This window comes from Scyliorhinus torazame, chromosome 7 (genome assembly GCF_047496885.1).
Source record: "Scyliorhinus torazame isolate Kashiwa2021f chromosome 7, sScyTor2.1, whole genome shotgun sequence".
Lineage (NCBI taxonomy): Eukaryota > Metazoa > Chordata > Chondrichthyes > Carcharhiniformes > Scyliorhinidae > Scyliorhinus > Scyliorhinus torazame.
The window spans coordinates 275,527,802-275,548,682 of NC_092713.1; the positions used below are offsets into that span (position 1 = coordinate 275,527,802).

The 20,881-nt window shown below is 56.6% G+C and overlaps 1 protein-coding gene across 2 annotated transcripts in view; it reads right to left on the reverse strand.

Annotated features, from left to right (window-relative positions):
* Positions 1 to 20,881, reverse strand: part of LOC140427052 (organic cation/carnitine transporter 2-like) — a 214,434-nt gene that overhangs the window by 3,596 nt on the left and 189,957 nt on the right. For both annotated transcript variants that reach the window (XM_072512503.1, XM_072512502.1), the window contains one exon: positions 13,431 to 13,566. In XM_072512503.1, the coding sequence (XP_072368604.1) occupies positions 13,431 to 13,566 (136 nt within the window). The remainder of the gene's footprint in view (positions 1 to 13,430; positions 13,567 to 20,881) is intronic.

Consider the following 20,881-nt stretch of genomic DNA (forward strand, 5'->3'; position numbering starts at 1 on the left):
TAGGTTTATTTTCTTTGTAAGGATTTTTAACATGCTTAAAATAAATATTGCAGGAGTTCCTGATAGTGTCTTTCTTGACCTCAAGGCTCTGCTCTCCAGTTAATGAACTCCAGCTGCTGTTTTTTCCTTAATCTAGAAAACGTAGCAGTCAGTTTTCACACAGCATGGTAACAATAAGTGGAGAATCAGTGAAGTCTCCAGGACAGGAGGTTCAGCCCACACCTTGGACGATCAGAGATGTGAGTGCGAATACTACAGAGAGCTGTGAACGCAGCCCAGTCCATCACGCAAAATTGCATCCCATCCATTCACTCTGCACTTCCCGCTGTGTGGTAAACCACGTTATTGTGTTTATTGTATTATATTCACTGTGCTGTGTTGTACATGCCTGGGCTTGTCCAGGCTGGCTCCACCTGTGGCTCCTCCCCCCGAGGCTTCTGTATAAAAGTGGCAAGTCTCCACCTCCGGACCCAGCTAGGGTCCAGAGGCAGGAGGCTTGAGTCCCAGTTATGTTTATCACTCGTCGTCTATTATTGATGGTGTATCAATTTAATACACTAAACTTCTAAAGATGGACTCTTCACTCAAGATGAACTCCTCACTCAAGCCTGATCGCTTGCAACTGGACCCACAAGCAGCTGACACTACAGAGACTTTTGAACACTGGCTAAGCTGCTTCGAGGCGTACCTCGCATCTTTTAACGAAGACTTCACGGACCTCCAGAAGAAGCAGGATCTCCACGCACGGGTGAGCCCAAGAGTTTTTAACCTCATCAGGGACGCCCCCTCGTACGCGGAGGCGATAACGCTGCGAAAAGGACATTATGTGAAATCCGTCAACCAGGTATATGCTAGGCACCTCCTCGCCACAAGACGCCAATGCCCTGGGGAATCACTCGCAGAATTCCTGTGCACCCACCTTGCGCATCCTCTGTCGAAACTGTGACTGCCGGGCGATATCGGCTACCCAGCACGCGGAGCTGCTGATCAGGGACGCCTATGTCGCGGGCATGCACTCGAACTATATCCGCCAGCATTTATTAGCAGGGGGGACACTCGGCCTCCCAGAGACAGTCCAGCTCTCCAACTCACTGGAGGTGGCCTCCCAGAACATGGGGGCCTACACTTCCAACCGCGCGGCACCCTCGTGGGCCTCGTGGGCGCAGCCATCAACCAACCGGGGCGCAATGCAAGCCTGCACCGCGCAGCGGCCCACCAACGCCGGAGGCATGAAGTGCTACTTCTGCTGCCAGGGTACTCACCCCCGACAACGCTGTCCGGTACGGAACGCTACTTGTAATGGCTGTGGGAAGAAGGGCCACTTCGCAAAAGCCTGCCAGGCCCAACCCCCCCTAAATCTTCTTGGCCCAGCAGCACTGCCTGCTGCCGGTCGGGGCCACCCCCAGCTGCCGTGCCACCGCCAGGTGCGACCCGTGGGCGCCGCCATCTTTAATCTCAGCTGACACGTGCTACCCATGGGGGCTGCCATCTTAGGCGCCATCTTGCACCTCGCCCGCCACATGAGACCCATGGGGGCCGCCATCTTGGACTCCATCTAGCACCTCGCCCGCCACGTGCGACTCATGGGGGCCGCCATCTTGGGACCCCTCCGCTGCCTCCCGGGAACCCAGCTCGCCCGACCGTGCGCTGGCCGCCGCTACCGCCGACCGGTCCGCCAACCGTCTTCCGACACTCACCTCCGTCACACTGGACCAGTCCTGGCCGCACCACCTCACAAAGTCTACAATGACCGTCCGGATCAACGGGCTCGAGACGGCCTGCCTTTTCGACTCCAGGAGCACGGACAGCTTCATACACCCAGATATGGTAAGGCGCTGCTCCCTCCCCATCCTACCCGTGACCCAGGTAATCTCCATGGCTTCTGGATCCCACGCATGTTCTGGGGGTACTGTGTCGTGACCCTCACTGTGCAAGGCGTAGAGTCCACCAACTTTAGGCTCTGCGTCCTCCCCTATTACTGGGGCTCGATTTCCAGTGCCGCCTCCAGAGCCTTCCCCTAAAGTTCAACAGACCCCTGCCCCCCCCTCACCGTCTGTAGCTTTGCGACCCCTAAGGTCACCCCACCCTCCCTCTTCGCAAACCTCACCCCGGACTGTATGCCCGTCGCTACCAGAAGCAGACGCTACCGTGCCCAGGACAGGGCCTTCATCAGGTCGGAGGTCCAGTGACTCCTGCGAGTGGGGATTATTGAGGCTAGTAACAGCCCCTGGAGAGCCCAAGTGGTGGTCGTCAAGACTGGGGAGAAGCACTGGATGGGCATCGATTAGAGCCAGACCATCAACCGGTACACACAGCTCGATGCGTACCCCCTCCCCCGCATATCTGACATGGTCAATCAGATTGTACAGTATCGAGTCTTCTCTACAGTCGACTTGAAGTCTGCGTACCACCAGCTCCCTATCCGCCCGGAGGACCACCAATACACTGCCTTCGAGGCAGACGGCCGCCTCTATCACTTCCACAGGGTTCCCTTTGGCGTCACCAACGGGGTCTCGGTCTTCCACAGGGAAATGGACCGAATGGTTGACCAGTACAGTCTGCGGGCCACGTTCCCGTACCTAGGCAACATCACCATCTGCGGCCGTGACCAGCAGGACCACGACGAGAACTTCCGGCGCTTCATCCACACCGCAAAACTCCTGAACCTCACTTATAATAGAGAGAAATGCGTCTTTTGCACAACCCGCCTGGCCATTCTGGCTACGTTGTGGAACACGGAGTCCTCGGGCCCCACCCCGACCGCATGCGCCCCCTCCTGGAACTCCCCCTTCCCCACTTCCCCAAGGCCCTGAAGAGATGCCTGGGGTTCTTCTCCTACTATGCCCAGTGGGACCCCAACTACGTGGACATGGCCCGCCCATTGATCAAGTACAACATGTTTCCCTGGCGACTGAGGCCCGACTGGCCTTCGATCGCATCAAAGCAGACATCGCCAAAGCCGCGATGCACGCTATGGATGAGTCCATCCCTTTCCAAGTGGAGGGCGATGCGTCAGACTTCGCTCTGGCCGCTACACTCAACCAGGCGGGCAGGCCCGTGGCTTTCTTCTCCCTGTACCCTCCATGCCTCTGAAATTCGACACTCCTCCATCGAAAAAGAGGCCCAAGCCATAGTATACGCTGTGAGACATTGGAGGCATTACCTGGCCGGCAGGCAATTCACTCTCCTCACTGACCAACAGCTGGTTGCCTTCATGTTCAATAACACACAGCGGGGCACGAACAAGAACGACAAGATTCTGAGGTGGAGGATCGAGCTCTCCACCTACAGCTATGATATCTTGTATCGACCTGGGAAGCTCAATGAGCCCCCAGATGCCCTCTGCCGCGGTTCATGTGCCAGCGCACAAGAAAACCGACTCCGCACCCTCCACAACGACCTCTGTCACCCGGGAGTCACCCGCTTTTTCCACTTTATCAAGGCTCGCAATCTGCCCTACTCCATCGAGGAGGTCAGGTCCGTGACCAGGGACTGCCAGGTCTGCGCGGAGTGCAAACCGCACTTCTATCGGCCAGACTGAGCATATCTGGTAAAGGCCTCCCTCCCTTTTGAGCGCCTCAGCATGGACTTCAAAGGGCCCCTCCCCTCCACTAACCGTAACGTGTACTTCCTCAACATCGTTGATGAGTACTCCAGATTCCCCTTCGCCATCCCCTGCTCTGACATGAAGTCTGCTTCCGTTATCAAGGCCCTGCACAGCCTTTTCACCCTGTTCGGGTTCCCCGCCTATATCCACAGTGATCAGGGCTCCTCCTTTATGAGCGATGAGTTGCGTCAGTTCCTGCTCAGCAAAGGCATCGCCTCCAGCAGGACGACCAGCGTTAACTCCCGGGGAAACGGACAGGTGGAGAGGGAGAACGCGATGGTCTGGAAGGCCGTCCTCCTGGCCCTACGGTCGAAAAATCTCCCAGTCTCCCGTTGCAAGGAGGTCCTCCCCGATGCGCTGCACTCCATCCGGTCACTTCTATGTACGGCCACTAACGAGACGCCTCATGAGCGTATGTTTGCCTTCCCCAGAAAGTCCACCTCCGGGGTCTCCCTTTCGTCCTGGCTGACAGTCCCAGGGCCCGTTCTTCTCCGCAAACATGCGAGGAGCCATAAAACTGACCCCCTCGTCGAGAAGGTCCTGCTGCTCCACGCGAACCCCCAATATGCCTACGTGACACACCAGTACGGGCGGCAGGACACGGTCTCCCTTCGGGATTTAGCTCCTGCAGGCTCCCCATAGACCACCACCACCACACCCCACCCTACACCGTCTCCCCCCACCTCCGCCCACCTCCCTCACGAACTGACTCCCGCAGGCCCACCGAGGACAAGCATCACCCCCCCCCCGCCCCCCCCCCCCCCCGCCCATACACCGCCCCCCCCCTTCGCCGACTCAACATCTGGGTGAAGAAGATGACAACATGCTCCCGGACGTGCAGGTCTCGACGCCGGTGCCAACAACACAGCCGGAACTGAGGTGGTCACAGCGGAAGGTCAAGGCCCCCAACAGGCTTGACCTTTAACACCACTTCACCCCCGCCTGACTTTTTTTTAAACAAGGGGTGAATGTGGTAAACCACATTATTGTGTTTATTGTATTATATTCACTGTGCTGTGTTGTACATGCCTGGGCTTGTCAAGGCTGGTTCCGCCTGTGGCTCCTCCCCTTGGGGCTTCCGTATCAAAGTGGCAAGTCTCCACCTCCAGACCCAGCTCGGGTCCAGAGGCAGGAGGCTTGCTGTTTAGTGTATTAAAGCCTCAGTTACGTTCATCACTCGTCGTCTATTATTGATGGCGTATCACGCTGCCTCGGGAAAATGGGCAGCATAATCAAAGACCCCTCCCACCCGGGTTATTCTCTCTTCCATCGGGCAGGAGATACAAAAGTCTGAGAAAAAGTACTAACGGATTTCAAAACAGCTTCTTCCTCACTGTTACCAGACTCCTGAATGACCTTTTTGTGCACTGATCTGATCTCTTCACACATCTTCTCTAAGTAGTACTATACTCTGTATGCTTCATCCAATGCCTGTGTCTATGTATTTACTTTGTGTATTTGTATCCTATGGTATTTTTTTCATGCATGTAACGATCGGTATGGACTGTCCGCAGAACAAAGTTACACTGTACCTTGGTACACGTGACAATCAATGAAATTCCATGGATTGGCAATCAGAGTATTACTACCACTCTGCTGCTCTTTCCTTTACCATGAAGTTTTTTCAATCCCATCTTGCCCAAAAGTCTGATTCAGGCCCAGGCGAAAGCTGCCTGACACCTTCGATCAAGCGTTGCTAGATCTGATGGAAGGAAGATGTGTCTTCACAGTACCGCCTGACATAAATCAGGTGAGTTTAAAGGTTCTGGCACTGTCAAGCAAGGCAGAAGGCAGGTTTGTCAGGTCAGTGGTTAGAATTTGAGGTAGGGGATTTGTCAGTTGGAACGGTGGGTTTGGCTAATCAGGGTGAGGCAGTTTAGTCAGTCGGGGGATGGGGGTGCGGCAGGTCAGCCACTTGAGAGGCTGGGTGGGGGGGGGGGGGGAGGGAGGGGATGGGATGTGGTTTCGACCAGTCAGGAGAGTGGGCGTTTCCTTCCAGTCAGGTAGGTTGGTGGTGGCATGGTGTTGGTGGGTGGGGGGGGGGGGGGGGGGGGGGTAGGGGGGGGGGGGAGCCACTGGGGGACAAGAGGTCTTTGGTTGTTGTGGGGGGGGCGGGTGAAGGCATGTAGAGAGCTTGGACACTCAGGGATCTGGGTTGTTTCATCCGTTCGGGGAGATGGGAGGGTGGAGGGTTTGGGAAGTTGGGGAACGAAGGCTGGGATGGGGTTTTTGGTAGTCAAAGGAAGGGGGTTACAGGCATTTGTAGTGAGAGGGATGGATTGTGGGGCATTCCGGAGGTGTGGGTGAGTGACTCCTTGGAATGGGCAGTGGGGGGGGAAGGGGGAGCGGTTGGGGGGAGTATGTAGGCTAATCGGGGAGTGGGGGTGCTGTTGCACATTTGGTGGAAGGGAAGGCAATTGGCCAATCAGGGTGTCAGGAGATTGTCAGCCATCACAGGGTGGGAGGTGTTGGCCAGGCCAGTTTGGGGGTAGAACGTGGGCATTGTGCAGTCGGTAGGGAGGACGGGTGTTGGAAAGTGGTCAAATTGGACTGGGCCTGGTGAGGGGTGGAGGTACTTGGAAATGGTGGATATCCGGTGGGGGATGTGGGAAGCCTTGCGCAGTAGGTGGAGGGGGTAGGTTGTGTGATTACTCAGGTGGTAGAAGAATCCATCAGGAGTTTGGGGGTGTGGCAGGAGTCTGTGGGTGGTCAGTGTGGGTCTGCATAGTATTTGCACTTCCAGGGCAATGTAGGTGCAACCCTTACCGGGATACCTCTGGATAGGATGGGCAGTGCAGGGGTTCCCCAGAATATCTGTGGGGTTATCCCCTCCTAAATATTATGTCCTGGAGCTCGGAAGTTACAGTCCCCAATGATAAAAACTTTGGTGGTTGTTTGACTGGATGGGTTGGTTGGAAGGCAAAGTTGATATGATGAAACTTCCAGGAATACATCCAATTAGAATTGCCATCCTGGTAATCTCTGTAAAATAGGGGCGTGTGGGTAGGGTGCATGAAAAGCTAAGATTCTCACGGGATCTCAACTGGAAGGTACAGTTGTGGAATTGAAATGAGCCCCAAAAGTCAAATCATAGAATCCCTACACGCAAAAGGAGGCCATTCAGCCCATCGAGTCTGCACCAACCCTCTGACAGAGCACTCTACCGAGGGTCAGGCCCTAGCCTATCTGCGTAACCCAGTAACCCCACCTAACCATTTTGATACTGAGGGGAAATTTAGCATGAACAATCCACCTAACCTCATCATAGAATTTACAGTGCAGAAGGAAACCATTCAGCCCATCGAGTCTGCACTGGCCCTTTGAAAGAGCATCCTACCTAAGCCCACACCTCCACCCTATCCCTGTAACCCAGTAACCCCAACTAACCCTTTTTTGGACACTAAGAGCAATTTAGCATGGTCAATTCACTTAACCTGCACATCTTTGGACTGTGGGAGGAAACCGGAGCACCCGGAGGAAAGCCACGCAGACACGGGGAAAAAGTGCAAACTCCACATGGACAGTCACCCAAGGCCGGAATTGAACCCGGGTCCCTGGCGCTGTGAGGCAGCAGTGTTAACCACTGTGCCCCATGTTGCCCAATGTTCCAACAGCTCTCATTGTCCTGGCCAATTAGCTCTAAAAGTGGGGATGGCATCTAATACACGAATACTCTAACAGGAGTAACAAATGTAACTATTTTAGGTGGTTAGGGGGTTAAGTTGTTTTGGTGGCACAGTGTTTTGCCTTCTTTGCATTATATTTTCTATTGTAGTGTTTTGTAAAAAATTATGGAAAAATCTTGAATAAAAACATTTATAAAAAATACACAAATGTAACTCATGGATGCACAGCTCTTACACAAGATGCTTCTTCTTCCCTTTAGATCCGCTCTTCACCCTCCTCCTGACCATCACCTTTCCTGGTGACACTGCTCCTCAACATTGTAATAGCTCCTATAGCAGAGCTCTGTTAGTATCTCTCTCCAAATGCCTCCAACTCTCTGTCCCTCCCCTTCTATTTACTGTAGACATCTTCAACCAGGCTTTTGATCACCCCTTCCAACTCATTCACAAAGAACATGTATTTGCTCCATTTCTCCTCAGTGAAGCACCTTGGGACAGGATCAATATTAAAAGCATTTTATAATTGCAAGTTGTTGTTCAGCGCAGAAAACTGTGAAATAAACTGAATCAAGGGGTTAGATTTTTCCCGGATTGTCAGGGCCCCAATATTGTTTTCAATTCAGGGCCAGGAACCTGGAGGTTTCTGTGGAAGGATATCGCTCAGGATCTTCCCAACGGATATCTGAACCTGAGCGGGACTAACATCCTTGCTGACAGGTTTGTTTGTGTTTTTGGGAGAAGTTAAAACTAATCCAGCAGGGGGAGGGGCACTGACTGTTAGCAGAATAGGAACACAGCATAACACAGACAACTACCCAAAGACAACGCTGCAGTACACCCTGCAGGAGGGTGCTGGATGGGGCCTGTGGAGTGTACGCTGGCATAGGTAGCGCCAGTCACTGGGACCCCTGGCATTAGGGGCAGCGTCACAACAGAGGCCCCCATGGTGCCGGGCACTAACGGGGCCAGGGATATGGTGGGCAGAGTGCAGGGGAAACGGCGGAGTGTGGGGATGAGGGAGGAGGGGGAGGGGGATGTGTGGGGGGAGGGGGATGTGTGGGGGCAGGGGCTATAGTGCAGATTGGGGCCACCGTGTAGCCCATTGGACCTGTTCGGGCACGGGGTTGCGCACCATGCTAACATGCCTGACTTGCACCCCCTGCAGACAATGGACTTTGGAATTCAACCAGGAATGTTGGCCTTCCTTCTAGTCGCCGCAGCCCACGGGGATGTACTGAGGCTGCACGAGCTGGGACTGCTCGAGGAGGATGCTGCAGCAGTGGAGCCCGCCCCAGAGGAACAGAGACAACTCATGAGGGTGGGGAGCCGGCAGCAAAACAGGCCGAAGAGCAGGAGGTGCAAAGGAGGCGCCGCATGAGGCCTCGTGTGTACCAGCAGCACCCATCATTCGAGGACCTGCCGGAGCGGGCATGCCGTTGAAGACTCCGACTGAGCAGGGGACAGTGCGACTTATCTGCCAGGTAATGATGCACATGGCGCCACGGGGGAAATGGGGAGGACACCTGCTCCCGTTGCCTGTCAAGGTGACAGTCGCCTTGAACGTTCAGACCAGAGGGTCCTACCAGGCGCCGAGTGGGGCCCTGTCCAGAATCTCGCACTGTCACGGAGGCCCTATATGCCTGGGCGCCACAATACATCAAGTTCAATGTGAACCAAGCCCAGCAGGATGGAAGGGCAGCGGGATTCACCATCATCACCGAGATGCCCCTGGTCCTTCCACTCGAAGAACGTGTTGAGCTGGTGTGTGGCAATGGGATGCGCATCATTCATGTCATCACCCGATTCCCAGGCAGTGTGCATGACGACTTCATACTGGCACACTCGAGGTTCCTGAACTCTTTGAGACTGTCCCTCTGGCTGGGGGTGTGGCTCCTGGGCGACAGGGGCTTTGCACTGCGGTTGTGGCTGATGATGCCTCTCCAGAGGCCACAGATCGAAGGGAAGACCTGCTACAACGACGCCCATGCAGCGACCAGGAGCCTGTTTGAGTGGTACTTCGGGCTCCTGACGATGCAGTCCAGGTGCCTGGACTGCTCTGGAGAGTCCTTCCAGTATGATGCTGAGAGGGGCGCCCGCATCATGGTGGCTTGCTGCGCCCTCCACGTCATTGAGCAGCAGAGGGGCGATCTGCTGAGGAGGGAGACAGAAAATGCTCAGCGTTAGACAGCTGATCGCATGCAGACCAGGGAGTGGGTAGCTGGTGGCCATCGTGGCCAGGGGACCAGGCCATGGATTGCCAGGATGGGTCCTGGCAGGTGGTGTGGGGGGTTCTGTCGATGTCCGGGGGGGGGGGGGGGGGGGGGGGCGGGGAGACGTGGCGGGGGTGGTTCTAGGGGGGGTGGGATGGGGGTTAGTGCCGGGGCACAGTGCTGCCTACTCACCATGGCCACCCTGAGGAGGTTGTGCACTTTCTTCCTGCATTGCTGGCTGGTCCTCGTGGTATTGCCCACCGTGCTTAAGGCCTCTCCCACTTGCACCCAGGCCTGGTGCAACCGCCTCTCCCCCCCCCAGGGTACAGGGTAGCCCGCCTCACGTCCACTGTATCCAGCAGGAGCTTCAGTTCCACATCAGTGAATCGTGGTGCCACTCGTCTTGCTGCCATCTTGTTGGCTGGGATGAATGTGTGTGGGGAATGGAGAGCTTGTATGTGGCTGCAGCTTATCAATCTCTTGAGTGCCTATGACGAATCCGGCAAAACAGTCACTGTTTTTCAGTAGAATCGGTCGTGTTCCATGTGGCACCAGTGCTAGCTCATTAACAATCGATGGATTAATCTAGGAAAGGCGCTAATTTTACTGTCGTAGAACACCATTGATTCAATCCTGGAGTCACCACACACTTTCTGGCATGGATATTTCCACCCGATATTTTGGAGGGCGCATCAAATGAAATTTTGTGGTTAGAGATTAGGAATAAAAAAGAGCAACCAAATTGCTCAGTGTTTATTTTAGATCCCCAGAACGTCAGCGTATAATTGAGGAGCAAATAGTGTGCAATTTACAGAGTGTGTAAAAATGATAATAGAGTAATGACATTCGGTGATCTCAACTTTCCCAAAATTAATTGGGATAGTCATCATGTTAAGGGCTTAGATGGAGTGGAGTTCTTCAAACGTACATAGGAGAACCTTTTAGCTCAATAAGCAGAGAGTCCAAAAAGGGATGGTGCGGTGCTGGACCTAATTCTGGGGAATGAAGCCGGACAGGTGGTTGATGTGATGGTGGGGGGAGCATTTTGGTGATAGCAACCATAACATGGTGCAATTTAAGTTTGTTATGGACAAAGAAATAGAGAAGTTGCAAAGATAGGTTTTGGATTGGGGGAGAGCGGATTTTATCAAAATAAGGCAGAATATGGCCAAGGTAGACTGGAAAGAGTTACTTGTGGGGAAATGCACAGAAGAGCAGGAGGGGGGGCTATTCAAAAAGGCAATGGCAAGTGTATAGGCCCAACATGTTCCTTCTCGGGCACTAGGAAGGAGTAACAAGCCCAAAGGCATTGAGGAGGAAAGGAGAGGCTTTTAGAAAGTACAAGGGGAGCAAATCAACGGAGGCATCAGAGGAGTACAGAAAATGTAGGACTGAGCTTTAGAAAGCAATGAGGAGAGCAAAGAGGGGATATGAGAAAGCTGTGGCTGGTAAAAGTAGGGAAAATTCCAAGATATTCGATATGTATATCAATGGGAAGTGGATAACCAGAGAAAGAGCAGGGCCCATTAGGGACCAAGGGTAAAAATCTGTGGGTAGAGCCAAAGGACATTGGAATGGTGTTGAACAAACATTTCACATCTGTCTTCACCCAAGAGGATGAGGAGGTAGATATGGAACTCAGGGAGAGAGACTATGAGGTTCTTGAACAAATTGCCACAGGGAGTGACAAGGTTTTGGAGCTGTGGCAGGCTTAAAAGTGGACAAATTGCCAGGTTTAGGCGAATTGGTGTCCCAGGATTCTGTGGGAGGCGAGTGAGGCGATTGAACGGGCTCTGACCCTTTAATTCTTCTCTGCCCATGGGGGACCTTTTATAGGTCTGCCCATGGGGGAGGTGACAGAGGACTGGAGAACAGATAATGTGGTCCTACCTTTGAAGAAATATTGTAGAGATAAGCCAGGGATTTCAGACCAGTGAGTCTCACGTCAATGGTAGGGAATGGTCCCCCATTCCCCCGCGGCGCTATGTGCATCATTACCTGGCAGATAAGTCGCACTTGGAGAGGCAAGGTTTGATTAGGAATAGTCAGCATGGCTTTGTCAGAGGGAGGCCATGCCTAACAAATTTGATTGAATGCTTTGAATAATGTGACCAGGTGTGTAGATGAGGGTACTGCAGTTGATGTAGTTTACATGGATTTCAGCAAAGCGTTTGATAAGGTCCCACATGAGAGACTTATAAAAAATGCAAATACACATAGGATACAGGGTAACATGATACAATGGATTCAAATTGACTTAGCTGTGGGAGATAGAGGGTGACGACAGACAGCTGCTTTAGTGACTGGAAGCCAGTGTCCAATGGCATACCATAGGGATCTGTGCTGGCTAATTTATTATTTGTTATTTATAGAAATGACATAGATGACTATGTGGGGCATAGGGATCAGTAAGTTTGCGGATGACATATAGATGGGCAGGGGTGGTTAACAGTTGAGTGTCTTGGGTTCCAGGAAGATATATAGATCGGATGGTCAAATGGACAGAAAGGTGGCAGATGGAATTTAATCCTGAAAAGTGTGAGGTGTTACACTTTGGAAGGAGTAATGTGACAAGGAAATATTTAATGAATGGCCTGACACTGCGAAGTTCCAAGAAATCAAGAGACCTTGGCGTGTTTGTAAATAGATCTCTGAAGGCAGAAGGGCAGGTTAATAGGGTGGTGAAAAAGGCGTATGGGGACACTTGTTTTTATCTTTATCAATCGAGGCATAGATTACAAAAGCAGTGATGTCATGTTGGAGTTGTGTAGAACTTTGGTGAGCCCACAGATGGAGTAATGTGTGCAATTCTGGTCGCCACATTATAGGGAGGATGTGATTGCACCGGGGTGGGTGCACAGGCGATTCACCAGGGATGTTGCCTGGGATGGGACATTTATATTATGAAGAGAGGTTAGATGGATAGGCTTGGGTTGTTTTCACTGGAGCAGGGAAGACTGAGGGGCAAACTGATCGCGGTGTACAAGATGTTGAGGGGTATGGACAGGGTGGATAGGGAGCAGCTGTTCCCTTAGTCGAAGGGTCAGTTACGAGGGGGACACATGTTTCAAGGTGAGGGGGCAGGAGGTTTAGGGGAATGTGAGGAAAAACCTTTTTACCCAGAGGGTGGCAAAGGTCTAGAATGTACTGCCTGGGAGCGTGGTAGAAGCGGGTTGCCTCACATCCTTTACAAAGTCTTACAACACAGGTTAAAGTCCAACAGGTTTGTTTCGATGTCACTAGCTTTCGGAGCGCTGCTCCATCCTCAGGTGAAGCAGCAGCGCTCCGAAAGCTAGTGACATCGAAACAAACCTGTTGGACTTTAACCTGGTGGTGTAAGACTTTGTACTGTGCTCACCCCAGTCCAATGCCGGCATCTCCACATCATCCTTTACAAAGTAACTGGATGAGGACTTGCCATGTCTTAACATTGAAAGCTATGGGCCAAGTGCTGGCAAATGGGGTAAGGTAGGCAGGACAGCTGTTTTTCATGGGTCAGTGCAACTCAATGGGCTGAAGAGCCTCTTCTGTACTGTATTATCCTGGGATTCTTTCACTCATGCGGCCCTGTGCCTCTTCTGTACTGTATTATCCTGGGATTCTTTCACTCATGCGGCCCTGTCATTGAGGCTTGGAGCCTTTGACTCCGATGGATTTCCTACCTGACATTCGAGGCTTCCTCCAATGAACAGGTGGTTATTGGGTGCGGAGGAGGGAAGGTGCTTTTTCTGTGTGAGGCGATCCTGCAAAGATATCCCGATTGGGACCTAAGTGACTCCTATTGGCTGCCCACCTTTCTGCAGTGTGCAGTTGAAACTATTACCAGCCCGACATTGAGAAAGCTTCCTGCTGGCGGAAATGCAAAAGAATTTGACCCCCGTTGACTCCATCCCAACTTTACCAACACCCCTTCCTCTCACAGCCCCACCTCCATTCCCATTTTCCTCCTCTGGAAATATCCAGTCGAAGAAGACTGTACAGACGTACCTCTTTACTTTCTGCATCTGGTCAATGGTTTCAGGGAGAGGAACATTGAGTGTTTCAGGCAGAAACAGGACTAGAAATGCTGAAAACACTGTCAGGCTTCCCATCAGAATATAAGGCAGAAACTCAGAATAAACACCTGTGGAAATACAGAGCGTAAGTTGTCTGTTTGGAAAGATCAACACATTTACATAAATACATAAACAATGCAGGTCGCACAGGCCATGTGTTCAATAACCACTCTTATCTTCAATGCAGATACAGTCTTATTATTTTCAATGAAAAGGTTTCTGAGTGTGGCAACGAGTAGGACCTGCAGCGAGCTTCCAGGTGCTTGTCCCTGCACATGGCGTCAGGAGGCGGTTACCACTCGCTACCATGCACTGGGCCTGGGCGCAGATGGGAGAGGTCATAGAAACATAGAATTTGCAATGTAGAAGGAGGCCATTCGGCTCATCGAGTCTGCACCGGCCCTTGGAAAGAGCACCCTACCTAAGCCCACACCTCCATTCTATCCCCGTAACCCAGTAACCCGACCAAATTTATTTTTGGACAATCAGAGCAATTTAGCATGGCCAATCCACCTAACCTGCACATCTTTGGACTGTGGGAGGAAACCGGAGCACCCGGAGGAAACCCACAGAGACATGGGGAGAACGTGCAAACTCCGCACAGGCAGTAGGCAGCAATCTGCCCTTGGCACTCACCCCACTCCCACACACACCTGTAAACCACCCCCCCCACCCCACAAACCCCCCCCACCCACCATGCGCAAAGGGCAACCAAACCCACACCCTGCACCACATGCCAGCACCCATACTGCCCACCATGGCCTAATACCCTCGCCACGAAGGCCAGCAGCTACCCACGCCGTGTGCTGCAAGCGCCTGAACATTGAGCACTGTGTGTTTTCTGTCTACCCACCATACACACAGCCCCCGCCCCCCCAATCCAAGGAGAAATACATCAGAATTTGTCCCGTGTTGATAAGGTCTGTCGCCGAGGTAGAGGCCGTCATCAGGCGAGCAACTGATACAGCAGAGTTCCAGTTCCTCGTGGCATGTGTGTCACTACCCCCACCCCCACATTCCCACTGCCCCCTCACCCGCACACTGCCCCCACACCACCACACTGCCCTCTCCACCCCCCAACCCCCACACTGCCACCCTACCCCCACACTACCCCCACACCACCACACTGCCCCCTCCAACCCCCAACCCACACACTGCCCTCCCACTACACACTGCCCCCCCACCCCCAACACTGCCACCTCCACCCCCCCACCACCACACTACCCCCCACCCCCAAACTGCCCCCCCCACCCCCACACTGCCCCCTCCACGCTCCCAAACCCCTGAATGCCACCCCACCCCCACACTGACCCTCCACCCCCACCCCCATACTGCCCCCTCAACCCCCCAAACCCCCACACTGCCCCCCCAACCCCCACACTGCCCCCCCACCCCCACACCCCCACACTGCCCCCTCCACCTCCGCTACCCCCACACTGCCCCCCACCCCCAACACTGCCACCTCCACCCCCCCACCACCACACTACCCCCCACACCCACACTGCCCCCCCCCACCGCCACACTGCCCCCTCCACGCTCCCAAACCCCTGAATGCCACCCCACCCCCACACTGACCCTCCACCCCCACCCCCATACTGCCCCCTCAACCCCCCAAACCCCCACACTGCCCCCCCAACCCCCACACTGCCCCCTCCACAGCACACTGCCCCCTCCACCTGTTACCCCCACACCGCCCACCCACCCCCTCAGTGCCCCCTCCACGCCCCCAACCCCACACTGCCCCCTCCACCCCCCCACACTGCCACCCCACCCCCACACTGCTCCCTCCACCCCCCCACCCCCACACTGCCCCCTCCACCTCTGCTACCCCCACACTGCCCTCCACCCCCTCACTGCCCCTCCACCCCCCAACCCCACACTGCCCCCTCCACCCCCCCCACACTGCCACCCCACACTGCTCCCTCCACCCACCCAACCCCACACTGCCCCCCCACCCCCACACTGCCCCCTCCACCTCTCCTACCCCCACACTGACCCCCACCCCCACACTGCCCCCTCCACCTCTGCTACCCCCACACGGCCCCCCCACCCCCTCACTGCCCCCTCCACCAAACTGCCCCCTCCACATCTGGTACCCCCATCCTGCCCCCCCACCCCCACACCCCCACACTGCCCCCTCCACCTCCGCTACCCCCACACTGCCCCCCAACCCCACACTGCCCCCTCCACCTCTGCTACCCCCATCCTCCCCCCCACCCCCACACTGCCCCCATCCACCCCCACACTGCACCCTCCACCCCCACACTGCACCCTCCACCCCCACACTGCCCCCTCCACCCCCACACTGCCCCATCCACCCCCACACTGCCCCCTCCACCTCCACACTGCCCCCTCCACCCTCACACTGCCCCGCTCCGCCCTCCACCCCCCACACTGCCCCCTCCACCCCCACACTGCCCTCTCCACACGCCACACTGCCCCTCCCACCCCCACATTGTACCCCCCAGCCCCACACTGCCCCGTCCACCCCCACACTGCCACCTTCACCCCTACACTGCCCCCTCCACCCCCACACTGCCCCATCCACCCTCACACTACCCCCCCAACGCCACACTGCCCCCCACCCCTTCACTGCCCCCTCCACCCCCCCAACCCCACACTGCCCCCTCCACGCTCATAAAACCCCTGAATGCCACCCCACCCCCACACTGACCCTCCACCCCCCACCCCGATACTGCCCCCTCAACCCCCCGAACCCCCACACTGCCCCCCCAACCCCCACACTGCCCCCCTCCACAGCACACTGCCCCCTCCACCTGTTACCCCCACACCGCACACCCACCCCCTCACTGCCCCCTCCACGCCCCCAACCCCACACTGCCCCCTCCATCCCCCCACACTGCCACCCCACCCCCACACTGCCCCCTCCACCCCCCCCACCCCCACACTGCCCACTCCACCCCCACACTGCTCCCTCCACCCAACCACCCCCACACTGCCCCCTCCACCCCCACACTGCTCCCTCCACCCCCCCCACCCCCACACTGCCCCCTCCACCTCCCCAACACCCACACTGCCCCCCCCAACCCCACACTGCCCCTCCACCTCTGCTACCCCCACACTGCCCCCCCACCCCCACACTGCCCCCTCCACCTCTGCTAATCCCCACACAGACCCCCCACCCCCCACTCTGCCCCCTCCACCTTTGCTACACCCACACTGTCCCCCAACCCCACACTGCCCCCTCCACCCTCACACTGCCCCTCCACCCCCACACTGCCTCCTCCACCTCTTCCACCGCCACACTGCCCCCTCCACCCCCACACTGCCCCCTCCACCCCCACACTGCCCCCTCCACCCCCACACTGCCCCCTCCACCCCCACACTGCCCCCTCCACCCCCACACTGCCCCCTCCACCCCCACAATGCCCCCTCCAACCCCACAATGCCCCTCCAACCCCACAATGCCCCCTCCTCCCTCACACTACCCCCCCAACCCCACTGCACCCTCCACACCTACACTGCCCCCTCCACCCACACACTGCACCCCCCAACCCCCACACTGCCCCCCCAACCCCACACTGCACCCTCCACCCCCACACTGCACCCTCCACCCCCACACTGCACCCTCTACACCCACACTGCCCCCTCCACCCTCACACTGCACCCCAATCCCAACACTGCCCCCCCCAACCCCACACTGCTCCCTCCACCCCCCCACTGCCCCCTCCACCCCCACACTGCCCCCTCCACCCCCACAATGCCCCCTCCAACCCCACACTGCCCCCTCCACCTCCCCACCCCACACTGCCCCCTCCACCCCCCCACACTGCCACCCCACCCCCACACTGCTCCCTCCACCCCCCCACCTCCACACAGCCCCCTTCACCCCCACACTGCTCCCTCCACATCCCACCCCCACATTGCCACCTCCAACTCCCCAACACCCACACTGCCCCCCAACCCCACACTGCCCCCTCCACCTCTGCTACCCCCACACTGCCCCCCCACCCCCACACTGCCCCCTCCACCTCTGCTACCCCCACACGGCCCCCCCCGCCCCCAACCCACACTGCCCCCTCCACCTCTGCTACACCCACACTGTCCCCAACCCCACACTGCCCCCTCCACCCCCACACTGCCCCCCACCCCCACACTGCCCCCCCCACCCCCACACTGCCCCCTCCACCCTCACACTGCCCACCCACCCTCACACTGCCCACCCACCCTCACACTGCCCCCTCCACCATCACACTGCCACCTCCACCCCCACATTGCCCCCCAACCCCACACTGAACCCTCCACACCCACACTGCCCCCTCCACACCCACACTGCCCCGCAACCCCCACACTGACACCCAACCCCCATACTGCCCCCACCACCCCCACACTGCCCCCTCCACCCTCACACTGCCCCTCCAACCCCCACACTGACCCCCCAAACCCACACTGCCCCCTCCACCCCCACACTGCCCACTCCACCCCCACACTGCCCCCTCCACCCCCACACTGCCCCCTCCACCTCTGCTACTCCCACACTGCCCCCTCCACCCCACACTGCCCCCTCCACCCCACACTGCCCTCTCCACCCCCACACTGCCCCCTCCACCCCCACACTGCCCCCTCCACCCCCACACTGCCCTCTCCACCCCCACACTGCCCCCTCCACCCCCACAATGCCCCCTCCAACCCCACAATGCCCCCTCCACCCTCACACTGCACCCCCAACCCCCACACTGCCCCCCCAACCCCACACTACACCCTCCACGCCCATACTGCCCCCTCCACCCCCACACTGGCCCCTCCACCCCCACACTGCCTCCTCCCACCTCACACTGCCCCCCAACCCCACACTGCCCCCTCAACCCCCCCAACCCCCACACTGCCCCCTCCACCTCTGCTACCCCCACACTGCCCTCCACCCCCTCACTGCCCCTCCACCCCCCAACCCCACACTGCCCCCTCCACCCCCCCCCACACTGCCACCCCACACTGCTCCCTCCACCCACCCAACCCCACACTGCCCCCCCACCCCCACACTGCCCCCTCCACCTCTCCTACCCCCACACTGCCCCCCACCCCCACACTGCCCCCTCCACCTCTGCTACCCCCACACGAACCCCCCACCCCCTCACTGCCCCCTCCACCAAACTGGCCCCTCCACATCTGCTACCCCCATCCTGCCCCCCACCCCCACACCCGCACACTGCCCCCTCCACCTCCACTACCCCCACACTGCCCCCCAACCCCACACTGCCCCCTCCACCAAACTGCCCCCTCCACCTCTGCTACCCCCATCCTGCCCCCCACCCCCAAACTGCCCCCTCCACCTCTGCTACCCCCATCCTGCCCCCCACCCCCACCCCCACACTGCCCCCTCCACCTCTGCTACCCCCACACTGCCCCCCAACCCCACACTGCCCCCTCCACCCCACACTGCCCCCTCCACCCCCCCAACCCCCACACTGCCACCCCACCCCCACACTGCCCCCTCCACCCCCACACTGCCCCATCCACCCCGCCAACCCCCACACTGCCCCCCACTCCCACACTGCCCCCTTCAACCCCCACACTGCCCCCCACCCCCACACTGCCACCTCCACCTCTGCTACCCCCACACTGCCCCCTCCACCCCCATACTGCCCCCTCTGCCCCCACACTGCCCCATCCACCCCCACACTGCCCCCTCCACCCCCACACTGCCCCCTCCACCCCCACACTGCCCCCTCCACCCCCACACTGCCCCCTCCACCCCCACACTGCCCCCTCCTCCCTCACACTGCCCCCTCCTCCCTCACACTGCCCCCCCAACCCCACTGCACCCTCCACACCCACACTGCCCCCTCCACCCTCACACTGCACCCCCCAACCCCCACACTGCCCCCCCCCCAACCGCACACTGCACCCTCCACCTGCAGGAGGGTTTCCCTACAATATGTTGACAGGAGAGGCCGCATTGGATTTGGTTTGGGGTAATGAATCAGGCCAGGTGTTAGATTTGGAGGTCGGTGAGCACTTTGGGGACAGTGACCACAATTCGGTGACGTTTACGTTATTGATGGAAAGGGATAAGTATACCCCGCAGGGCAAGAGTTATAGCTGGGGGAAGGGCAATTATGATGCCATTAGACATGACTTGGGGGTATAGGTTGGAGAAGTAGGCTGCAAGTGTTGGGCACATTGGATATGTGGAGCTTGTTTAAGGAACAGCTACTGCGTGTTCTTGATAAGTACGTACCGGTCAGGCAGGGAGGAAGGCGTCGAGCGAGGGAACCGTGGTTTACCAAAGAAGTGGAATCTCTTGTTAAGAGGAAGAAGGCGGCCTATGTGAAGATGAGGAGTGAAGTTTCAGATGGGGCGCTTGATAGTTACAAGGTAGCGAGGAAGGATCTAAAAAGAGAGCTAAGACGAGCAAGGAAGGGACATGAGAAGTATTTGGCAGGTAGGATCAAGGAAAACCCAAAAGCTTTCTCTCGGTATGTCAGGAATAAAAGAATGACTAGGTTAAGACTAGGAGGAATAACAGGAATGCGGAATATTTGGCTAATGGTAAAGTTCTTGGAAGTGTGGATGAGCAGAGGGATCTAGGTGTCCATGTACATAGATCCCTGAAAGTTGCCACCCAGGTTGATAGGGTTGTGAAGGGCCAGTCAAGGGCAGGGATGGGAAGTTGTGTGTGGAGTCTGAAGAGATAGGCGAGATACTAAATGAATATTTTTCGTCAGTATTCACTCAGGAAAAAGATAATGTTGTGGAGGAGAATGCTGAGACCCAGGCTATTAGAATAGATGGCATTGAGGTACGTAGGGAAGAGGTGTTGGCAATTCTGGACAGGCTGAAAATAGATAAGCCCCCGGGGCCTGATGGGATTTATCCTAGGATTCTCTGGGAAGCCAGGGAAGAGATTGCTGGGCCTTTGGCTTTGATTTTTATGTCATCATTGGCTACAGGGATAGTGCCAGAGGACTGGAGGATAGCAAATGTGGTCCCTTTGTTCAAGAAGGGGAGTAGAGACAACCCCGGCAACTATAGACCGGTGAGCCTCACGTCTGTTGTGGGTAAAGTCTTGGAGGGGATGAAAAGAGACAAGATTTATAATCATCTGGATAGGAATAATATGATTAGGGATAGTCAGCATGGCTTTGTGAAGGGTAGGTCATGCCTCACAAACCTTATCGAGTTCTTTGAGAAGGTGACTGAACAGGTAGACGAGGGTAGAGCAGTTGATGTGGTGTATATGGATTTCAGTAAAGCGTTTGATAAGGTTCCCCACTGTAGGCTATTGCAGAAAATACGGAGGCTGGGGATTGAGGGTGATTTAGAGATGTGGATCTGAAATTGGCTAGCTGAAAGAAGACAGAGGGTGGTGGTTGATGGGAAATGTTCAGAATGGAGTTCAGTTACAAGTGGCGTACCACAAGG